Source organism: Nicotiana tabacum, chromosome 6, assembly GCF_000715075.1.
Source record: "Nicotiana tabacum cultivar K326 chromosome 6, ASM71507v2, whole genome shotgun sequence".
Lineage (NCBI taxonomy): Eukaryota > Viridiplantae > Streptophyta > Magnoliopsida > Solanales > Solanaceae > Nicotiana > Nicotiana tabacum.
In genome coordinates this window covers 198050182-198075166 of record NC_134085.1, presented here as the reverse complement: position 1 = coordinate 198075166, position 24985 = coordinate 198050182, and the positions used below count along the sequence as shown (strand labels likewise).

General features: G+C 39.0%; 1 protein-coding gene across 1 annotated transcript; it reads left to right on the top strand.

The window, feature by feature from the left end:
• Positions 1–22178: 22178 nt before the first annotated feature.
• Positions 22179–22532, top strand: LOC107777471 (putative mitochondrial protein AtMg00860). Its single transcript, XM_016597500.1, has one exon. The coding sequence runs from the start codon at positions 22179–22181 to the stop codon at positions 22530–22532; it is 354 nt and encodes a 117-aa protein (XP_016452986.1).
• Positions 22533–24985: the final 2453 nt, after the last annotated feature.

The following is a 24985-nucleotide window of genomic DNA, read 5'->3' as shown; positions in this document are numbered from 1 at the left end:
AAACCCCCAAATTCTATGGTTTCCGACTCGAGTCAAATATAGAGCTGAGGAGGCAACAGGCTCAGAGATTTCTTTTCAGAATATTATGAGAAGACAAGCAAATACAAATAACATTCAAAGCAGACAGAGTGCAAGAGCATAATGAGAGAATAGTCATGACAGTAAAAGAAACGTGTTTAAGAAAACCTTTTAGAAAGGACTTAAACAGAGTTCAGTAGAAGAGAAAGCAATAACACATAGGAACACAATAGGAGATATAGCAGAAGAAAGTACTTTTAAAAAGGAACTTAGCCAAGGTTCAGAAGAGAGAAGAGACGGTATAACACTTAAGAAAACCGTAGAAGAAACATGTTTAAAGAGGTCTTTTAGAAGAACTCAGACAAAGTTCAGTAGAAGGCAAACAAAACTTAAGAACTCAGTAGGAAATACATACAGTAGAAGAACACAAAAATACCAGAAAAGCATAGCAAAAAATCATATAGGAAAATACAGCAAGATAAACGTTCGAGCATGGTACAAAACACAGTAGAAGAACAAAGCATAGAAGAACATATATAGCATAAGAAAGCAGTAGAAGCACATGCGTGAAAAATACACACAAAGAAAGGAAAAGAAGAGTCGGAGAAACATTTTAAGCTATTTCAGAAACCCTAAATCGGAAAGAAGTAATTTTTTGAAAGAAAAATTGGGGAAAACGTTTAAAAACTCAGGTAGAGCACAGATGTAGAACAGATCTAAAGAAAACCTCGAATATCTTAGGGTTTCAGGGGAACCCTAAAACAATAAAGGCTTTGAAAAGGTTCGATCTGAGTCGGAGAGGTTAGAACCATGCTCAAAACATCATTGTACGCCGGAGAAAAACTGGCAAGGGCCATAGAACTTTGGATCTGTAGAGATCTGAATGGACACCTTCGAGGTCAGACCTAGGACCTTCGAATACCAAGTGTTTGAGAGCAGAGGGAGATGAGTTTAGGCCATACATGGCTTAAGATGACATGGATTCCGGTGAGCTTGAGGTAGAAGATAGTGAGAGAGGCTAAGGTTTCGAGAGGGTTCGAGAGAGTTTGAGAGGAGGGGGATTTCAGAGGCGGCTGATAAAAGAGAATGAGGGGATTAGGGTAGTCATTGGGGAATTAAAAAGGTAAGGAATGATCATGGCCATTGATCAAAATGATCAACGGCCTGGATTAAAAGAGAGGGCCGGGCAGATCGGATAAATGGGTCAGGGGTCAGGTTAAATTGAAATTGGGCTGGGTAATTTGGGATTTGAAATTGGGTTATTTGGGGGATCAATTTGGGCTATAATTGAAACAAAATGGGGCTATATTTTAAATAGCTAGTTTTCCCGTTTTATTTTATAAAAATAGTAAAATGACTTTTGAAAATAAATTAAAGGTACTAAATTAATTAATATTATATAGATATTATATTAAAAATGTTGGAACAAATTTTATAATTATACGCGCAATTAAATCTTAAAATAGGCTAAAATTACAATTTAATGCAATTTAACTTTTAAAATACTAAATAAATTTACTAAAATGTGCAAAAATTACTTTAGCTGTATTTTGGTATAAATATGAGAATAAAATAAATTATTCACCAAAATAATGATTTTGAGAATAATTATTAGTTTTTTTACTTCTATAATAGGGCAATAAATTGATTTAAAAATCTTTTAAAAATTATGAAAAATACTAAAACGTTTGGATATACCTACATATGTATACATATGATATTTTGAAAGTATTTTGCATATATAAAATATACAGGAAAAATTGGGTATCAACGGTAACTACTTAATGAAAAATCAGATTTCCAACAATTAGCACAAGTACGCACTCGTCAGCTCACGTACAAGGCATCTCAATTACCAAATATACCAAATACTAAGGGAAAAGTCCCCCACACAAGGTTAGGCAAGCAACTTACCTTGAACTGGTCAACTCGAAACCACGTTCTTGCCATAAGCACTCGACTCCAAATGACCCAAATCTATTCAATTCAATTGCATAATGTAAATAATACTTCAACTAACTGATTCTACAAATAAATTCTAAGCTAATATGTGAAATTAGGTAAAATAACCAAAATGCCCCCCGGGCCCATATCTCGGAATCAAGTAAAATTTACATTTCCAGAATCCTCACACTCTCACGAGTTCAATCATACCAAAAAGTACGAAAATCAGACCTCAAATGGTCCCTCAAATCATCACTCAAAGATCTCTAATAAGTCAAGCCCTAACCCCCAAATTTACCACTGATTTTCCTTAAATTTCATGTTTATAATGATAAAAATCACCTCATTAACGAGTTTAGGTTCCAAGAATCTTACCTCCTCGAAGTTCTGTTGAATTCCCTCTTAAAAACCTCCCCAAAAGCTCACTTCCCAGATGAAAATGGTGAAAGAATAGCTCAAATTCGCGAAGTCAACTATTTATATGTTCTGCCCAGCAATCCCGCATTTGCGGTCCACCCATCACATCTGCAATACCGCTTCTGCGGCCTACCAGCCGCAGATGCGGTTATGACAACAACCCAAAGACTTCAGCTGCAATTTCCAACTTTCCAACTTCCCGTTAACCACCTGAAATCATCCCGAGTCCCCCGTGACCTCAACCAAAAGAACAAATAAGTCCAATACCCCTATGCAAACTTATACCAATTCTAAAAACACCTAAAACAACATCGAAATGGCGAATCAACCACGAATTCAAGCCTAAGAACTCCAAAACTCTAAAAATACGCTTTCGATCACCATGGGCTGCCTGACCCCTGCCTCTAGCTAGCTGAGCGGGCATGGAGAAACTAGCGTCGGAACCATGGCACGAGTATCCTATTGTGGCATGTCTTTTTATGACTTGGGGAAAAACTTCACGACGTACCTCAGATCTCCATAGGTATAACAAGCCCTCGGCTGAAGTGATTGCTAACCCTGAAACTCACCCTATCGACTTGAATAACTACCCTGATAACTCTAAATTGGAGGTGCAATAACTAGAGGGTATGCTGGATGATAGCTACTCAAGATGAGACCCATAAGAACCATGACTTCCTGAAACACCATGTGATACCTAAGGCACTGACTGAATCAACCTGCTGGGATGGCCTTTACAAAATGAACACCTTCCTCCAGATGAGGCACCACTGAAACCACCAAAATAATGAGGCCTATTCTCAGATACTGCCTCTCTACCCTGACCACGAATCCTCTCAATCCGTCTAGCGATCTCCATAACTCGCGTGCAAGAAATATCATCATTAGTCTCTCTGGCCATATGTAGCATGATACCATAAGCAAGTTCATATATAAATCTCCTTACCCCTCCCTCTCATTAGGGATCATGACAACTGCATGGCAAGATAGGTCCACAAATCTGGTCTCGTATTGGGCAACAATCATTCTACCCTGTCGGAGGCGCTCAACTTGACTATGATAGTCCTCTTTTAGAGTAAAATGTATGAACTTCTCTAAGAATAGCTGTGAAAAATGATCCCATTTGAGTGGAGGCGAACCTGCAGTTCTTCCTCGAGCATACTCTGGCCACCACCTCATGGTGGAGCCATGCATATGAAATATTGTGAAGTCGACTCTATTGGACTCCACTATGCCCATGTTGCGCAATAGCTCATGGCAACACTCCGAGAAATCCTGTGGGTCCTCAGAAAGTGTACTACCAAAACGAATAGGAAATAGCTTGGTGAACTTGTCCAACCTCTTCAGCCCCTTGGAAGACATCACGGGTCACTCCCCAGACTGCGTAGCAATAATGGCCTGAACCGCTCCAACTGTTAGGATCGCCGGAGTCTGATATCTGTGAGCCATCTACTCTGGTGTGTGTATAGAGAGATTTTGAGCTCCTCCTCCAGTCTGAGAGACGGTTAGTTCCATAGGGATCACACTGGCCTGGGCCACACTCTATAAGGCTCACCCAACGAACTAGAGCATCCTGAAGTACCGAGGTAGCAATGAACCCCTCCTGGACCTGAGCTGGTCCAACTGGCTCAGTCTAAACAAGAACCTCCGCATCGTGTCCTATTTGAGGCTTCGTAATAGGTGATGTTGCGCGCACTCTAGGATGAGCTCTGCCCTTGCCTTTGGCCCTACCTCGGCCCTGGCCTCTACCCCTGATAGTGGTAGCAACATGGGGCTCCAGCTCATGATCGGTTCTATAGGTTGTGCATCTCCTCACCATCTATGAGAGAACAAGAATAAAATAATTCAAACTTCAGCAATGGAATAAAGTCGCGCGACAAAGTAAGAGAGAAGTGAAATTTCCTAATGCCTTATAGCCTCTAGAAGATAAGTACAGAAGTCTCCATGCCGATCCTCCAGACTCTACTAAGCTTTCATATGACTCGTGAGACTTAGGCAACCTAGTGCTCTGATACCAACTTGTCACGACCCAAAATTCTAACTGCGGAGCCGCGATGGAGCCTAAAACCGAATGCCAGGCAAGCCAGCGCTACATATAATACAAAAAAAAGAAAAACAATAAATGTCTAACAACTAATAATAGCATAACATAAACCACTATAAAATCTGGTGTCATAAGTACACGAACGTCTAGATCCATCTAAATACAAGGTTTTATAAGAAATACAACACTGCCCGAAATAAAATGGAAATAGTACAGTGGATCTAGGAAAGAGACTCTAGGGCTTGCAAACGGTATCCGCTAAGTGTCTCTCGGAACTCCGCTGGTACCAACATCAAAATTTACGCAAGAAGTAAAGAAATGTAGTATGAGTACAACTTACCCAATGTACTCAGTAAGTGCCGAGCCTAACCCCGACAAAGTAGTAACGAGGTTAAGACAAGACACCTATTAAAAACGTATACAGATATATACATAAAGAAAGAGAAATAACAAGTAAAGCATTTAAAAGTAATAATGAGGAGGAGAAAAATAAAAGGGAGAAACAACCGGAACAGTAAGTACTGAATCACCAAGTAGTCTCTTTTTGAAATAAGTAGCGAAATCACTAAGTTAAATTCACAATCCAAGTAGTAAGTAAAAGCAATAAAATTATCAAATTGTGTAGCACCACCCTTCATTCTTTTACTCTCATCCTCACGATATAATATAATAAATGTAATGGCACATCATCACCCTTCGTACTTTACTCTCTTCCTCACATGATATGACAAATGCAATGGCACACATCACCCTTCATACTTTTACTCTCATCCTCACATGATAATAATAATAAGGCAATCAATTGCATGACATCATCGTGATTTAATCCTCACATTCACACAACCAATGATAGCAATATGCAAATAAGGCACATCAGCACCTTTCATGCTTTTCAGTCTTCCTCACCAAGCAACAATAATAAACCAAAGTATCAATCAAGGTAGGAAGCAAATATCAACTTCAACGATGGTGGTAGAACGAGCAAATTCAACTTTCAATATCACAACAACTTTAAAATAAGCACTAAACACAAGAGTGAATAATTAAAGAGTTGCAGTCTAATGAAGGCATAGAAGGCATAGAAGGCATAGTAAATGAAGCAACATGGTATGATAAATCAATTTCCACCAGCATGGTTTAACCCATGATGACGCATATATATTCGTCACCTTGTATATATGTTGTTCCACACATAATTCATGTAGCAAATAAAACAAAAAGTCCTAACTCCCTCAAGTAAAATTTAACCACGATAATTACCCCACTCCGCAACCAAATCAACAACCAGTCACAACCTTTTCTTTCGAACAAACCTCCAAATTAACCGAATCTCGCCAATTATCAATCAAACAATTCAAAATAAGCTTTAGACACTACCTCCGAATGAAAAGGTTAAATTTTTATTATTTTTGAAAAATTAAATAAAAGTGAACGCTAGGCCCGCTTGATCAAAATCATAGATTCGGGCCAATTCCTGATTACCCATTCACCCCCGAGCCCGGATATATGATTTGTTTCAAAATCTAACCATAGTTTGAGGTCTAAATCTCAATAACACAAAATCCCTAAACTCTAACCAAAACCCCTAATTTCTACCATGAAATTCATAGATTTGATGTTAAAAACTCATGAAAAGTAATGAGAAATTGATAGAAAATGAATTAGAATTGCTTAACAATGAATTTGGTAGAAAGAGTTCTTCAAAAATCACTTTTAGAGTGTTTAGGATTAAAAATAGGGTGAAATGAGCTAAGTCTTGACTTCCCAATCTTTTACCCAGATGTAGACGTCACATTTACAAATACTGCAATGACCACAAAAGCGGAACACTGATCGCAAATGCGATCAGTGCATCAGGTCCCCAGAAGTCGCAAAAGCGATGAATACTTTGCATTTGCGAAGTCCCCAGCTATCGCAAATACGGAGCGTGTTTCACAAATGCGAAGCCCTTCCTACCAGGCACTATGTCGCAAATGCAACACTGAGATTGCAAATGCAGTCTCAGCACATTTCACAAAAGCGAACTTTTCTTCGCAAAAGAGAAGTACCAGGCCCCCACCCATTTTTGCAAATGTGATAATTCGACCGCAAATGTGAGCTAGACCTTCCATATGCGAGCAGACCTTGCAAATGTGAGATCTGCAAGCTTGCACCAGCAATCCCAAACCATCTAAACTCATCCGATACTTACGCAAAACTCCCTTGAACCCCTCGAGCTCCAAACCGAACATGCACACAAGTGTAATAACATCATACAAACTCGCTCACCATGTTAGATCATCAAAATAATACCAAATAACAAGAATCGATCCTCAAAAGTCATGATTTCAACTTGAAAGCTCAATTTCATAATTTTTCACATAATATGCCGAAATGCGCTCGGGTCACCCTGGACCCTAACCAAATGTTCGTACAAGTCCAAAAATATTGTACGAACCTACCAAAATCGTTAAAAAACTAATCCGAGGTATTTTACAACAAATGTTGACCATGGTCAACTCTAATTGTTTTTAAATCCAAAAATCACATTTTCTTCAAATTTTACGTAAAATCTTTCTAAAAAATGACACGGACCACAAACACAAATCAATAAACATCAAATGAAACTACGGGAGGTCTCGGGAAAAAAATTAAGGTTAGTACTCAAAACGACTTATCGAGTCGTCATATGTATTTTGTTTTACTAATTTCGGAGTTTAGTTACTTTTTCTCATAAGGTTTTGGAGCTCCGGAAGAGGTGATTTTTTAGAAAGTTTTCATCTACTTCATCGGCGTAAGAAAATCTAACTCGATTTTATAATTATAACATGAATCTTCCATTGATTTTGACTCCATATCAGAGAATCTTAAGAAGAAGAGGGTTTTGGTTTGAAAGATAAGAAAGTATAGTTTGAGAGTTTTGGTAAAACTTTTCTAAAATAAAATTAGAGATTTGAACCCCGATTTCGAGTCGATTTTGAATGAAATTTGTATATTTGGACTTGTATTCAAATGGTTGTTCGAGATTTGTGATTTTTATCAGGTTTCGAGATGCGGGCCTGAGTTGACTTTATAGTTGACTTTTGGTATTTGATTAAAGATTCGGCATTTATCATTAGGGTTTGATTCCTATAGCGTTATTTGATGTTATTGAGTCATTTTGGCTAGATTCAAGTCGTTTGGAGGTTGATTCGTGCGGGAGGGCATTTTTAGAGTATTGATTTTGTTTGTTTGAGGTAAGTGTCTTGCCTATATTTGGTTGAGAGAATTTTTCCTACTAATTGATATTGTTTGATACATGAAGGGGTGATGTATATGTGAGGTGACAAGTGTATATACATGTCTTACGGGTATTCATGCTCGAGGTAGATTCTAGCATACTTTATGCCTTGTTTGGTTATGTAATTTACTCGATTCAACGTATTATTTAAATAATCAACTATGTGAACACAACAAACCATACTAGAGAAATGTTGAGGCAATTGGTACCTTATGTTGAACATGATGAACGAATCTTGAGATTTATGCTAATCTTGCCCAGAAGGTGGATAAGCGTATGCTATAAACACATATTTGTACTTGTTCTTGTGGTGTTTCTTAACTGGGCTTGTGCACTCTGTGACACATATGTGATCCTTTGTATGATAAGTTGAACTTGGTTGCTATATCTGATTTTGCCATAGTCATGTTTTAGTTGTTGAACCCCATCCGCACTTTTATTGATTACGTCCTTGTGCATTTTATTGATAAGTTATGAGGGTATGCTTCTTGGTGATGATTTGCTAGTTTGCATTTTTGTGATTGTGGCACATATGGACATGTTGGGCGAAGTGATACGGGTGATGTAATGACCCAACTAGTCATTTTGAGCATTTGTATTCCATTTGATTGTTTAAAGTCTTGAGTAGCTTCATATAATGTATTATGACTTATGTGAATCGTCGAATTTGGTTTCAGGCGATTCAGGATTGATTCTGAAGAATGATTCTCAACTAGAAATCTTGAAGTTGGAGAGTTGACCAGGTTTGACTTTTGCATATTGATATTAGATCAGAGCTTTGATTGTTTCATTTAGGTCTAGATGGTAAATTTTGAACTTGGGCGAATACCCGGATTTGTATTTGTTTTTAGAAGGTTTCAACACTATTTGGTAAAAGTTAGCAATTTGAAGGTTTGGAATGTTCATAAGTTTGACCAGAAGTTGACCTTGATGATATCGGGTTCGGATTGTGGTTTAGGGAATGGGAATAGCTTCATTATGTCATTTGGGACTTATGTGCAAAATGAGGTTATACCGAGTTGATTTGATATGGTTCAGCATGAGTTTTGGAAGTTAAAAGTTCAAAAGTTCATTAAGTTTGATTTGAGGTACGATTCGTGGTTGTGATGTTGTTATGCATAATTTGAGGCCTTGAGCAAAACCGTATTATATTATGGGACATGTCGGTATGTTCCGACGGGTCCCGAGGGGCTCAAATGTATTCTGAATTGATTTGGACCATTTTTAGCCAAGTTTCAACTGCTAGTATTTAGCTACAGGGGTGTATATCGCGATCGCAGAGCATTGGCTACAATCGAAAAGAGTAAAATGGAAAAATTGTACCTGTGAATTGCGTTTGCGGAGGAAGCTTCGCATTCGCGAAGAATAAATTATGTTGTCACTGAGCTGACTTCAAAAGCTTATATCTTGAAATCTATAAGGAAATTGGAGATGATCCAAAACAAAAATTATAGCACATTGTTTCTAGTTTTTAGAAAGTCAAACCGTTTGTCATTTAAAGATATGTACAAATAGTTATGGTTGATACACTACAGGTTGTATGAGAAGAGTTTGGGAAGGGTTAATAGAAATTTGTTCATCGCAATCGTGGGGAAATGGCCGTGATCGTGAAGGGTAAAAACTGCGTTAGAAAATTTTGGAATCCCAATTGCGAGGTTAGTGATCGTGATTGTGAAGGGTACCTCTGGAGCAGTGTATAAAGTACTCTATTTCGAAGGTCTTGGTCATTTTATCATATTTTGAGCTGTGGAGCTCGTATTTAGGCGATTTTGGAGGCGATTTTTACCACATGGATTAGGGTAAGTGTTTTTACTCGGTATTAATTATATTTCATGAATCTATCTTCAATTTTTGCATTGGAATTATGTAATTTAAAGAGAAATTGGGAGTTTTTATCTAAACTTTCCTAAACTGAATTTTTGAGTTCTGAACATCGATTCGGAGTCAGATTTGTGTGAAATTAGTAAGGTTGGACTCGTAATTGAATGAGTTCTAGGATTTTGTGAGTTTTGTCAAGTTCTAAGGTGCGGGCTCGGGTTTGACATTTTGGTTGACTTCATGTAAATGTGTAAAGATTCTGCCTTTATCAGTTGGGATTATTTTCTTAGGCATTATTTGATGTTTTAAGTTGTTTTTGGCTAGTTTTGAGCTGTTCGGAGGTAGATACACACGGGATGATATTTTTAGACTATTGTTTGGCTTTCTTGGTATTGGATTTGGCTTGTTGTAGGTGTTTAATATATCTAAACTTAGAGTTAAGGCTATTTAACCCCGGGGACTATGTTATAAGAGATGTATTGTGGTGACACATATGCTAGGTGACGAGTGTGTAGGCGTGCACTGGGGTAATTGTGATTCAAGTTGACTATTAGACTATGACCAGACTTGTTTTGCTGTTATATCTTGTTGTATTTGTGTAAATCCTACTTATTAGAGTAATTGAGTTGTGATTTTTGTTAGAAATCATGTTTAGGATATGTGCTTATTCGGTTGAGACATAATGAGTCTATTTCTGTTATTTTGAGTTTTCTGCTCTAAATGTAATTATGTACTCAATCATGATTCTTCATTTGCATATCATATCACAGTCTCTATTCATCATTCGTTGTTAAATCACATGCTATCATTGTTTGGGTTGAGTGGTACGAGATTATGAGCCATTTAGACTTGAGAGATTGATGGCTGAGGTGGGCCTGAGAGCCGTGTTGTGAGTGTTATTGTGGATCGGAATGCACGCCGCATCAAGTCATATTGGCTTTATTATTGTTATTATGGTGGATCAGGTTGTACACCGTAGCAAGCCTTATTGGCTTATTTATTATTATGGATGGCGTTGCATGCCACAACAGGTCTTACAGGCTTTTGATTAGTGTTTGGGCAGGATCCACCCCTCCGAAGTCTGACATACTAGCAGTGAGAGCATACACAGTGATATATACATGTGCTTTGGTGAGGGGTTTATGAGCTTGGCACTCGTACATTGCTGAGTGATTTTTATGTGTGTGTAATGACAAGGGCATTTGAAATAGACTAATTGAGTATGTTGAGGGTGAGAGTACGTGGGAATCACCGTAAAATCATTCATTTGACATGCATGTTTGGCATGTAGACATAGAGATGTATTTTTCCTCATGCTAGACGATAGTGTGACATTTATGATTTGACATGTAAATTTGACATGTAGGCATGGAGATGTATATTAATGTTCCTCATGCTAGACGGTATATGGCAATTGATGACTTGACATGTATATTGACATGTAGGCATAGAGACTTAGTTTTCTCTTGCTAATTGGTTAAAAATTCTTATCTGGTGTTGTCAATTGGAAATATTGTTCCATTGATAAATCCATGTTTAGTTGACTTTTAGTTGTAAAATCTGTACTTAACTGTTATACCTATAAAGCATGTCTACTTCTCGGTAATGTGAACGGGCTGAGCATAATATCTTTTGAGCTATCACTTTTATTGTATCCATTATATTATTATGAGTTAATATTGGCTATTGGTGTGGGACATTGACCTTCTTCCGAGCTCGTCACTACTTTCAACCTAAGGTTAGGTTTGTTACTTATTGAGTATATAGAGTCGGTTGCACCCATACTATACTTCTGCATCTTGCATGCAGATGTTAGAGCTAATATTGTTGTGTATGACAGGAACTGGAATTTAAGATGTAACCGCGTTTCGATTATAGCTACCTCTTGTTCTTGATAGCTTTAGATTTATAAATCTGACTATGTATATTTCGTAAACATGATACATTTATTTCGTACTAGCTTCGTAAATTCTAAGTCTTAGAAGCTCATGACTTGTACCACCAATCCTTGGGATTTTGTATAGAAAGCTCAGTTATTTAATTTATTTGTTCTTGTTATCCTATTTGAGTTGTGTTGTCTATCATTTGTCTTACCTAGCGGGTTGGGTTAGGTGTCATCACGACTATCTAGGTTTTGGGTCGTGACAGGTGGCTATTGTGAATTTTTCAAGACGGAGCTATACCTGTAGCTATTATGATTTTGTCAGGGCAGAATGATATGGGTGGCTATTGGGATTTCGCCAGGATGGAGCGATACGTGTGGCTATTGGGATTTTATTAGGATGGAGGGATACATGTAGCTATTGTTATTTTGTCAATGTGGAGCGATACGAGTAGCTACTATGATTTTGTCAGGGCAGAGCGATACAGGTGGCTATTGTGATTTTGTCGGGCAGAGTGATTGGCTATTGCGATTTTATGTAGACACGAAGTGCCATATATTTGTGTTTCTATTTGATGACTTATTGTCTAAATTGGGTGTTACCTTGATTTTGCAAGTGAATTCTTTATGAATTGTCGTGCATTTTACATATTTTTGCACTGCACCTAACATGTTAATATATGCCTCTGTTGTTATATGACGATTTTGTTTCTAGGATGGGATTACTTGACTTGGGTTGACATCTCAGGTTTGTTGAGTTGTTGATAGCATAACAAATTTATGTAAAAAGAAAGTTGTCATCATGCATTGATATATTTGCTTCTCGAAAGGTTCTCTTGAAAAGGGTAATATGGTAATTGGTACGAAATCAGATCATGTTGGGCACATTTACTTGTACTACCTGTCCTTGGGATAGTTATATTATAATCTTTTATAGCTTTTATTTATAGTATTAATAATTTATCATTTCAATTGTATCTTATGCTCTATGGCTTACCTAGCAGGTTGGTTTAGGTGCCGTTATGACTAGGCATGATTTTGAGCCATGACAAGTTGGTATTAGAGCTCTAGGTTCATAGGTTCTACGAGTTATGATCAAGTGTCTAGTAGACTCTTGCAGATTGGTATGATGATGTCCATACCTATCTTTGAGAGGCTACATGCATCTAGGAAACTTTAATTCTTTTCCCCCTTATCGTGCGACCTTGTTTCAGATTGAAGCATGCATCTTCAATTTGTTCCTATTCACTAGTATGTGATGTTGTGCACTCGGTATCATCTATGCAGCGATGGCTTGTGATGTTGCGGATGGACTCCAAGGACTATGGATGCTTGATCATCATCTCGATTTGTTGTCCAAGCTTAGATGGGGATGTGATGGTAGATATTTCAGTTGTCCATTTATGGAATGAAGTGGATTCCTTTATCTGGTTAACTAGAACAGACTATAGGAGGATCGAATGCATAGTAGTTGTGACTGTAGTAGGGCCATAGAGAGGTGTTAGTCAGAGGCTAAAAAGGTGGGTTATCTCCTGCGAGAAGATTTAAGGTTGTGTGGTTCATGTGAGGCTATCATTCAGCGGAATGCATATGCTACCATTTCAGAAGGCTTTAGAAAGTTCGCACGACTGTCACAAGGATGAGTATATATTTGGTAAAGTCTTTGAAGTGTTTTATGACTGGTGTTACATGAGTTTATGAAGTATTCAGTTGGTTAGTCGTGCGAGATCGGGGCAGTTCTAAAGGAAGGGATCTATGGGTTATAAATAATGTATTCTATGTCTTCGAGCCAAGTGGAGATGTCTGCTATTGACATTCGGATCACATGGTCATGTGTTATATCAGTTAGGAGTCGGAAAAGGATGACTTTGAGGACGATACGAGCAAAGGATTGGCTGGAGGCATATTGTACTATACTTTGTGGGTATATGAAAATCTTGGCATGATTCGAGTTTTGTCACGACCCCAATTCGCCCTCCGTGAACTATTGTGATGGCACTTAGTCTCTACGACTAGGTAAACCTAACAATTGCGAAAAAAGGGAAAACAACAGATAAAACTAATAAAACCTGCAGAATAAACGTAATGAAGGTTTAAAATGCCGCTCGGTATATACAAATATAACTCTCAAAACCCGGAATCTCATGAAATCAAAAGCTATGGATACTACATTGTGCTCTAACTCAGGAATGTCTAAATCAAAATAAATACAGAAGGGCTAAAACTATAAGAGAGAATGGAAAGGGACTCCTCAGTTTGCGGACGCGGTAGATATACCTCGAAGTCTCTAGAGAATCGCCTCGCCTCAAGGGTAGTAGGGATCAGTCGAAGTAACTGGATCTGCACACGAAAAACATGTGCAGGAAAGGGCATGAGTACACCACAGCGGCACCCAGTAAGTGCCAAGCCTAACCTCAATCGAGTAGTAACAAGGAAGGTCAGGGCCCTACTAGTCATATACAATAATATATAAGGAAAAGAAGCAGTACTAGAGTAACCCAGGGTAATAAGAGTAGCAACAACTATAACAAAGACAAAATAATCACAAAAGGAATACAACTCAACACAGAGATAATAATTGGGGATCTTCTAGGATACCGTCCTGTAGTCCCCAAATGTAAATATCCAGTGGATCTCCCAGGTGTCGTCCCGTTGTCCAATCATAGTGCGCGGGGATCTACCGGAATCCCGATTCGTAGTCCCAAATGTAAAAACCCAGTACTGGGGCAATCTACCAGGTGCAGTCCCGTAGTTCCAATATAAATGTGTAGGGGGATCTACCGGAATACAAATCCGTAGTCCCAAAGTAAACATGCAGGGGGATCTCCTGGGATACCGTTCTGTAGCCCCAAAGTAAACACACAATAGCAACACGAAGAATATTCAGTTCAATCCAATTTCATACCAAGGCAAAATAGGTATTTCTAACCTAGCATGCTGCACAGAATTGAAATAAAATTATTTGAGCAAGTAAAGCAATTAAGTCAATTAGACATGCATCTTTAAGCTAACAGTAGGCTTAAATTGCAAGTAGTATAAATAGGGAAGAAAACACAATTATAGTTGCTTAATGAAAACAGGATTTTCAACAATTAGAACATGTACGGACTCGTCACCTCACGTACAAGGCATTTCACATATCATCAATATCAAATCCTAAGGGGAGTTCTCCCACACAAGGTTAGGCAAGCCACTTATCTCGAACCAGCTCAAAAATCAACTCGAAACCATGCTCTTACCCCGAGTACTCGACTCCATATGGCCCAAATTTTTTCAAACCAATTGCATAATGTAAAAATAACTTCAAGTAACTAATTCAACTAATTAATTCGAAGCTAATACGTGAAATTAGAAAAATTGCCCAAAAAGCCCCCGGGCCCACGCCTCAGAATCGAGTATAATTTACAAATTCGGAATACTCACACGCTCACGAGTTCATATATACAGAAATTACTCTAATCCAACATCAAAATCTTGATCAAAACTCCAAAATTAGGCCTAAGAACTTTTCTAAGTTTCTTCCAAATTTTCACCCGAAATTCGAATTTAAAGAATGAATTTAAGCATAGATTCGTGGAAATTAATCAAAACCGAGTAAGAATTACTTACCCAAAACACCCAGGTGAAATTCTCTCCCAAAATCGCCAATAATGAGCTCCCAAATCAATTTCTAAGGTTTTGAGACTAAACCCTCGTTTCTGCCCTTTTTCTGACCAGTGGAACCGCATCTGCGGCTCTGGGACCGCACCTGCGGTCCCGTTTCTGCGAAGACCAAGTCACACCTCTGACTTTTCATTAAACCAAAAATTCTGCTTCTGCGACTCCCTAACCGCACCTGAGGTCTCGCAGGTGCGTTCGACTTCTCGCACCTGCGGCTTCTGGAGCCTGGGCCAAATTCTGCTTCTGTGGTCACCTAGCCACTTCTGCGGCGCGACGCAGGTGCGGTTATGACAGGTTCAGCCAACCTTAGATTTCTCGTAAGTCCAATTCAACTTTTGTTAAGCACCCGAAACTCACCCGAGACCCCCGAGACCCTCGAGACCTCACCCAAACCTACCAACCAATCCTAAAATATCCTACAAACTTATTCCAACCCTCAAATCACATCAAACAACGCTAAAGCCACAAATTGCTCTCCAGTCCAAGCCTAAGGATTCCCCTAAACTTCCAAATTCCGCTTTCGATCAAAAAGTCTATCAAACCTCGTCCGAATGACCTGAAATTTTGCTCACACGCCACATTCAACAATACGGAGCTACTCCAACTTTAGGAATTCCATTCCAACCCCTAGATCAAAATCTCACTATCGAACCGGAAACTTCAAATATTCAACTCTCGGCATTTCAAGCCTAAATAAGCTACGAACCTCCAAAACACAATCCGAACATGCCCTAAGACCGAAATCACCCAACGGAGCTAACGGAACTAACGGAATACCATTCTGAGGCCGTCTTTGCATTGCTACGACTACGGTCCAAATTCTAAAACATAAACTCTCATTTAGGGAATAAGTGTCCCAAAACTCTCTAAAACTCCAAATAAATCCTCCTAGCAACTCACAATAGCAGAATGAAACACGGGGAATGCAGTTAATAGGGGATCAAGGCGTTAGTTATTAAAAAGACCGGCCGGGTCGTTACATCCTCCTCCTCTTACAACATTTGTTCATCCTCGAATGAGCATAAAGACATACTTGAAGTAGTGAAAAGATGAGGGTAACGGTTGCGCATATCCTGCTTGGTCTCCCAGGTCGCCTCCTCGACCGGCTGACCCCGTCAGTGAACCTTCACTGATGCAATGTTCTTTGACCTCAGATTCCAAACCTGCCTGTCCAATATCGCCACGACTCCTCAACATAAGATAGATCCTTGTCCAACTGGACTGAACTGAAATCCAACATGTGCGACAGATCACCATGATACTTCCGGAGCATCGAAATATGAAATACCGGATGAACTCCTGCCAAGTTGGGAGGTAAGGCAAGCTCATAAGCATCCTCCCCAACATGTCTCAATATCTCAAAAGGACCAATAAACCTCGGATTCAACTTCCCTTTCTTCCCAAATCTCATAACTCCCTTCATAGACGAAACCCGAAGCAAAGCCCGCTCTCCAACCATATAGGAAACATCACGAACCTTCCGGTCCGCGTATCTCTTCTGTCTAGAATGAGCTGTACGGAGTCTATCTTGAATCACCTTAACCTTATCCAAAGCATCCTGAACCAAGTCTGTGCCCAATAATCTAGCCTCACCCGGTTCAAACCAACCCACCGAGGATCTATACCGCCTACCATACAAGGCCTCATACGGTGCCATCTGAATGCTGGACTGATAGCTATTGTTGTAGGCAAACTCTGCCAGTGGAAAGATTGATCCCAAGAACCTCCAAACTCCATCACACATGCATAAAGCATATCCTCAAGAATCTAAATAGTGCGCTCGGACTGTCCGTCCATCTGGGGGTGAAATGATGTGCTCAACTCTACATGAGTGCCTAACTCATGCTGTACGACCCTCTAGAACCGTGATGTGAATTGAGTACCTCTACCTGAAATGATGGAAACTTGAATGCCATGCAGACGATCAACCTACCGGATATAAATCTCCACCAGTCGCTCCGAAGAATAGGTAATACACATAGGAATGAAGTGCACGGACTTGGTCAGCCGATCCACAATCACCCAAATGGCATCGAACTTTTTCAAGGTCTGTGAGAGCCCAACTACAAAGTCCATGATGATCCGCTCCCACTTCCACTCCGGAATCTCTATTTGCTGAAGCAACCCACCCGGTCTGTGGTGGTCGTACTTCACCTACTGATAATTGAGACACCAAACTACAAACCCAACTATATCTTTCTTCATCTGCCTCCACCAATAGTGCTATCTCAATTCTTGGTACAACTTTGCGGCACCCGGATGAATGGAATACCGTGAACTATTGGCCTCCTATAGAATCAACTCCCGAAGCCTATCAACATTGGGTACACATACCTGGCCCTGCATCCTCAATACCCCGTCATCACCAATAGTCACATCTCTAGCATCACCGTACAAAACCTTGTCCTTGAGGACGAGTAAATGAGAGTCATCATATTGACGCTCCCTGATACGATCAAATAAAGAAGACCGTGAAACCATGCAAGCTAGAATCCGACTGGGCTCCAAAATATCTAATCTCACAAACAGTCTGGCTAAGGCCTAAACATCCATCTCCATGGGCCTCTCTGCTGCTGGTAAATAAGCTAAACTCCCCAAACTCTCTGCACGACGACTTAAAGCATTAGCCACCACATTGGCCTTGCCCGGGTGATACAAAATAGTGATATCATAGTCTTTCAACAGCTCTAATCATCTTCTCTGGCACAAATTAAGGTCCTTCTGCTTGAACAGATGCTGCAAACTCCGATGATCAGTATAAATCTTACAAGGCACACCGTACAAATAATGACGCCAGATCTTCAAGGCTTCTGAGTTATAAACAGCTAACATTAGTTATAGTACAAAAGTTTTCTAAGTTGTGTAGCTTGGCAAACCGTCCCTTATGGGTTGTTGAAGCCATCCCCTTTGTAGAAAAGCTTTTGCGACTATAAACAAATTAACTGTTTGTGTAGCTTGACAAGCTGTCCCTTATGGGTTGTTGAAGTCAGCCCCTTTGTAGGGAAACTTTCTTATCTATGATTTAGTTTGCTTTCTTGGAGTCTCTTACTTTGTTCCTTATACTGTGGTATCAGAGCCAACCCATCCTTTCGGAGGGAGGAATAGTTTACTAAATATTTCTGAGTCATTTCCATCATCCTCTTCCCTTGCAAAAATGAATATGTCTCCTACTCTATATAAAACCTTGTCCAAAAAATATGATTACCTCTATGAAGTAGATATCCTACCTGATGAACAAAAAGTATCCTCCACTGAACTACCCCTCATAAACCCATACTCAGAGGAATCCCTACAATCTGATGAACCAACTTTTACCAAAAGAAATGATAAAATTGTTTACATAAGCTTTGACCATTCCCATCTCAAAAAACCCAATAAAACCATCTTCTCTTGCCAAATGATTCAACCCAAAGATACAACAGATACATACCTTGAACCTGATGGAGAGTTCTTTTGGAATATACAAAGCATCATGGAAGAACATGACTGGTGTCAAAATTTCGACAAGGAAGGAAAAAAGACTTCGTGGTTCAAATGCCCCTTTACGGGACACTGCCCTTGGGATCTTGATTGCGACTGTCAAGACTATTTGGAAGATCCAATTGGAGAATATGATGAACACCACCAGTATCATTGGGAAAGGTTCGGCCTCAACAAACCCAAACCAAAATCCAAGAAAAAGGGGAAAACCACTGAAAAACAAGTTTGAGCCAACTATGAAAATAACGATCCTTCAATTGGCTTATTAAGCCGTCCAGGTAAATATGAATTTCTTGTCAGTTACAAACCCCAGGAATGGCCAAAATTACAAGAAAAATTTACTCCAAGCTGGGAGGATAGTGAAATCACACCCCCAACCCAAAGCACCATCAGCTCATACCCCAGAATCCAAAAAGTCACCTGAACCTGAAACTTCACCAACTCAAAAAACCATAAATCCCACACAACCACAAATATTCATGCTAAGTTCTTCAAGCTCTAGTCATACCCAAGATTTTCCTTCACTTCAACCTTTTGAAAAAGAGGGTATAATCCATGCTCCAAAAATTCCCAAGAAAAATATAGTGCTACCTACTGGAGAAAAACCCCCAACAAGTAACATCAAAGCAACAATGAACTGTCAATCAGAAAACTCCATCTGCCAAAACAAGGTACTGAACAACATAGGCAACACCATAAAGAATGTGGCCCATACACAAAACAAAATGATGAGCAAAGACGAAATAATTGAGAAAAAGATAGAGCATACATCATCCCACCACGCCGGACTAATCAAAGCCTTGGAACAAAGATTGGCAAATTTACAATATGAGATTTGTCCGCCAGGAACTTCACTTTTCTATTTCTTCCAACAACAACAAAAGGAGACGATTTCCATCAAAGAACAAATTCAACTTCTGAGAAATGACCACTTTGAGCCACAAAAAACCCTAGTTTTCTCGTCAAGACCTACCTTCTTCCCTATGTCTCCACAAGCATATTCCCCACCTAAATTAGACTACACCTTTTCTTCTTTTCCATCTACCTCACAAAATCCAATCTCTTTCACCTAACCGTTAAAAGAAGAACATGATTTTGATATAGTAGAAATGTTTTGGGAAAGGAAAGATGCCCTTGCAGCACATAAACAAACCAAGAAAAGGCGAGACCAACGAGAAAGTTCAAAAGGGTCCAACCCCGAAAATCTGATGATTGCTGACCAAAAGGCTCCAGACCTCTATGTCTCCCAGCCAAGATACATATCAGAAGAATATACTCCATGGTCGGAATCTCTGAATTTATCTGATGATGAAACAATGGAAGATAGCTCTGAATCAAGCAATGAATCCACAACGAACTCTTCCGAAGACGACAATCCCCCAATATTTGTAAACCAGCCAAGAGACCCAAAAGTATCTAAAGTAGATGAGGAACAAGAAGGCATGACAGATGAGCCAATCCCAGAAAAAAGATATGAGCTCATGGCGTCAAAACCCGTTGGAACTGGTTTCCACACTTTCACCTTAGATGATGTCAAGGTTTCAAGATGGACTCAACGGATCCAAGACTTCTATACTTAGATGGTGACCAAAAATTTGGTGGAATGAGAAAAGTATATCATCTTATCAGAACTCACATCACGGTTCTCAGGAGTCCTTAGAGATTGGTGGAACTCACTTGGAATTCAAGATAAAAATACTTTTCTTACTTCCCAAGATTTTGCCTTCAACATCAGAATCCTACATGAAGTTTTCTGCGGAGATACTGGTCAAAAGACAAGAGAAAATGCGAAGACAACTTTTCAAGATGAAGTGTGTGTCATTCGACAAAAATGACATTGACAGGCATTTTCAAAAAATGGCGAAGATATACTTTGAAATCGAAGGCGATATCAATCTGAAGCAAGCCTTTATCTTTTCCCTTCCAAAGTTTTTGGCAAGCCGAACCATGACTATCATTGAAGAAACGTTTCAGTCTATAACAATCCCACAAATTGGTTACATCAGGTAAGCTATTTTCGTTACATTGGATGATATTTGTACAAAGCACTCAGCCCTAAAGCAAATTATCCAGCTCAATCCAGCTCTTGACAAAGCATGTCGCAAATTTGATCTAATCACCGGATCATGATGTTCCTGCCACACATCCAGGCGAAGGAGAGAATTCAGGTGGTTCAGATGGCCAAGAATTCCAGATGGGAAATCAAGGTCCAAGAGATGTACAAAATATTTTAGACACAGAAAGCCAGGAAATTTTCACAAGAAGAACAAATGCTTTATTTTCTATAAGATTGGACATTTTGCAAAAAAATATCCTCAATCAAGAAGATCTGTCAAACTCCTTGAAGAGATTGAAGATTACACTAGCATACATCTTGGAAAATAGGAGAACCTTGAATCCATATTCTCTATGGACAATGAACCTAATGAAGAAACTTTATTCTCTCTTGATATCTATGAAGATCAAGGAAATGATCAAAATCAAATTTCAGAACTAGTGATCGAAGCCCGAGAGGAGATCAACGCTCTCGCAGTCATTCCTCAAGTAGAACTCAAAGTCTATTCATCCAAATGGGATAAACCAACCCGAGTTATTGCTTTCATTGACACTGGAGCTGCTTCTTCACTCATAAATCCTGCTATTCTCCCTGAAGATCAATAGGTGCCGCATTTTAAGGATTTCAACACTGCATCAAATGCAATCTTAACCACAACTATCGTTACAAAGCACCCGGTCACAATTGAGTTCTTTCCAGGATTGAAGAACAAAACCAACTTGCTAGGATCTGATGTACCAGGAAAGGATCAAATTATTGGGTTCGACATTTACAGACAACTTAGAGATCAACTCCAGATCAAGGCTAACGGGATAGCTTTAAAAAGCAGTTCAGACCTTATTCTGAGATTCTGAGGCTATTCCAAATCACCGACGACGAAAAAATCAAAGAGATTGAGCAAAATCTCATTGAACATTCATGTGCTGAATGCCACAAGGATTTCATGAAGAAAGGGAAACACCCGTTACGGAAAAAACGAAAAGTTTTTATCAAGCTCCCTTTCAAGAAGAATGAAAATATCAATCCAACAAAAGCCAGTCATTCAGGGATGAATCCAGACCATCTTCAGCTTGCAAAGAAATAATGTGAAGAACTTTTGGAATTTGATCTAATAGAGGCGTCAGATTCACAATGGGCATGCGAAACATTTTATGTCAACAAAAGAGCTGAACAGACAAGAGGAAAACTCAGGTTAGTCATCATCTACCAGCCACTTGACCATTTCCTCCAAGATGATAAGTTTCCTATCCCAAATAAACTCACCCTTTTCTCCCACTTAGCCAAGGCCAAATATTTTTCCAAGTTTGATTTAAAATCCGGATTTTGGCAATTGGGAATCCACCCTGAAGAAAGACCCAAAACGGGATTTCGCATCCCCGATCATCACATTCAATGGAAAGTCATGCCCTTCGCGTTGAAAACCGCACCCTTCTTGTTCCAAAAAGTCATGATAAAAATATTCCAACCCATCCTCCATACCTCTTTAGTTTATATAGATGACATCCTGTTATTTAGTGATACATTGGAGGAACATATCAACTTGTTTCGTCAATTTGAGTCATTGGTAACATAGTACGGGATCATGCTTTCTGCAAAAAAGATGGTTCTTTCTCAAAAGGAGATCGATTTTCTCGGAATGCATTTTGTCCAAGGTGAATACAGTCCAGGACCACATATATGTCAAGAATTACTCAAATTTCTGGATACCAACTTCACAACAAAGCAGATCCAGCAGTTCTTGGGCATAATAAATTATGTAAGAGATTTCATCCCAAATATCTCTATATACATTTCACCGCTCACAGAAATGCTCAAGAAAAATGCTCCATTATGGGGAGAGAAACAGGATGAAGCAGTCAGAAAAATAAAAGAGATATCTAAAAATGTTAAGTCTCTCTACATCCCGTCAGATGGAAAGAAGATACTACAAACTGATGTCAGCCATGAATATTAGAGTGTTGTTCTATTTGAAGAAAAAGATGGCCAGAGGAAAATATGCGGATACGCCAGTGGAAAGTTCAAAGATGCCGAGCAACATTATCACTCCACTTTCAAGGAAATTTTTGCAGTAAAGAATGGAATCAAGAAATTCAATTTCTTCCTTATCCATACAAAATTTCTAATAGAGATGGATATGAAGGCCTTCCCAAAGATGATTCAGCTAAATGGAAAAATTATTCCCAATCCTCAGATTCTCAGGTGGGCTCAATGGTTCTCTCCATACAAGTTTCAGGTCAAGCACCAGAAAGGAAAAGATCATATTCTCGTAGATTTTCTATCTCGACCAGAAGAATTCTCAAAAAGATTTTCCCCCGCAAAACTGAAGTGAAAACAAAAGCTAATTAGCCACATCTTCATGCTTTCAAGTATACCAGGAACAAGTTCATCAAAGCCAACAGACCATCCACCGAAGTTGTTCAACCTCATGGATTCCTTTGATCTATCAATTATTATTGAAAGAAGAACTTATTATGAGCTCCAAGTTTTCCGGCAACATGGAGGATCCATTCTCAAGCCATATGGGGTCAATCCAGAATATCTGTTCTGCCATATATTCATAGCTCAAGCTAAGGATTTTCCACAAGAACTATTATGGTTTTTCTGGTACCTATGCCATCAGTATTATATTTTCATGGAATTCAAATGCAACGTCTTCAAGGATTTTGATAACATTACACCAGCTCTTAAAGTATTTTTTACTATAGTTCAAGCCTAGAAGATATTGGATGAAATGTTTCAGCGATTCCTACGTAGCAAAGATATTCATGTTCCATAGGCCAGTGAAGATCATTAATGGAAAAGTCCAGGCGCAAGCAGAAACATCATTCTGGTGGAAATTTCCTGTGTCCATTTTATCAATGGAAGAAGAATATAGCAAGGCACAAAGAATCCTTTTCCAGCAAAATAGGTGCATCTCGAGAGATATGGCCAAAAGATTGGGCAAGCTGGAATTATACCAACACTCATCCTCACTGAGAAAGAGTCCGGGAAGCAGCAAAAGAATATCAAACCCCATACGAAGTCATCCGAGAAAAGATCACTCACGACATTTCCAGATTAAAGTCGCGGATTACATCTCTCAATCCAAAGGAGAAAGAACACAGCGGAGAAGGACCGTCAAGTTCCAGGCATTACTACACCAAGTCTTTGAAAAGATGCCTAGAAGACAACCCTAGAATCAATGAAGGATAATTATCTAAATCCTTGCTAATCCCACCATAATCCTACATTACCTACCAAAGAATTCTCAAAAATATCCTACCCATGCCAAGACAAATTTCCATATCTTTCCATACTATCCGGGCCCCACTTCCACTTGTTTTCACATGCTTCCACATGCTTCGTCACATGAAGCACCCTACTTTCACATGTAGTCATATGCTCCCTCATACTTTCACATGCTACACCAGGTATATTCCACCACTTTCACATGTTTTCAGGATCTTTTTAGTTGTTTTGCCTAAAGTCCTTCACATGCCAAGAAGGACCCATATGTGGATAAGTTTGCCATGTAAGATAGGTTTATTTTATTATGTAAGTGTGTCTTGTAATAACCTCATAGTCCTATATAAAGGAGGCCTTGTAGTAGTTGGAAGATCATCTTGTAACCTTTATAAATCTTTTGTGATATATTACATATGAGTGCTTTCTAAATTTTTCTCTTGTTTTTTATTTGGAATGGATGGAAAGGTCGGTCCATGTATGAAAATAGAGTAAGAATACTCTTTAAAAGTTAGCTTATTATAGTACGAAAGTTTTCTGAGTTATAAACAGCTAACATTAGTTATAGTACAAAATTTTTCTGAGTTGTGTAGCTTGGCAAACCGTCCCTTATGGGTTGTTGAAGCCAGCCCTTTTGTAGGAAAACTTTTGCGACTATAAACAAATTAACTGTTTGTGTAGCTTGGCAAGCCGTCCCTTATGGGTTGTTGAAGCTAGCCCCTTTGTAGGGAAGCTTTCGTATCTATGATTTAGTTTGCTTTCTTGGAGTCTCTTACTTTGTTCCTTATACTGTGATAATCCTACATTACCTACCAAAAAATCCTCAAAAATATCCTACCCATGCCAAGACAAATTTTCATATCTTTCCGTACTATCCGGGCCCCACTTCCACTTGTTTCTACATGCTTCATCACATGCAGCACCCTACTTTCACATGTAGTCACATGCTCCCTCATACTTTCACATGATACAACATATATATTCCACCACTTTCACATGTTTTCAGGAGCTTTTTAGTTGTTTTTCCTAAAGTCCTTCACATGCCAAGAAAGACCCATATGTAGATAAGTTTGCCATGTAAGATAGGTTTATTTTATTATGTAAATTTGTCTTGTACCTTCTAGTCCTATATAAAGGAGGCCTTGTAGTAGTTGGAAGATCATCTTGTAACCTTTGTAAATCTTT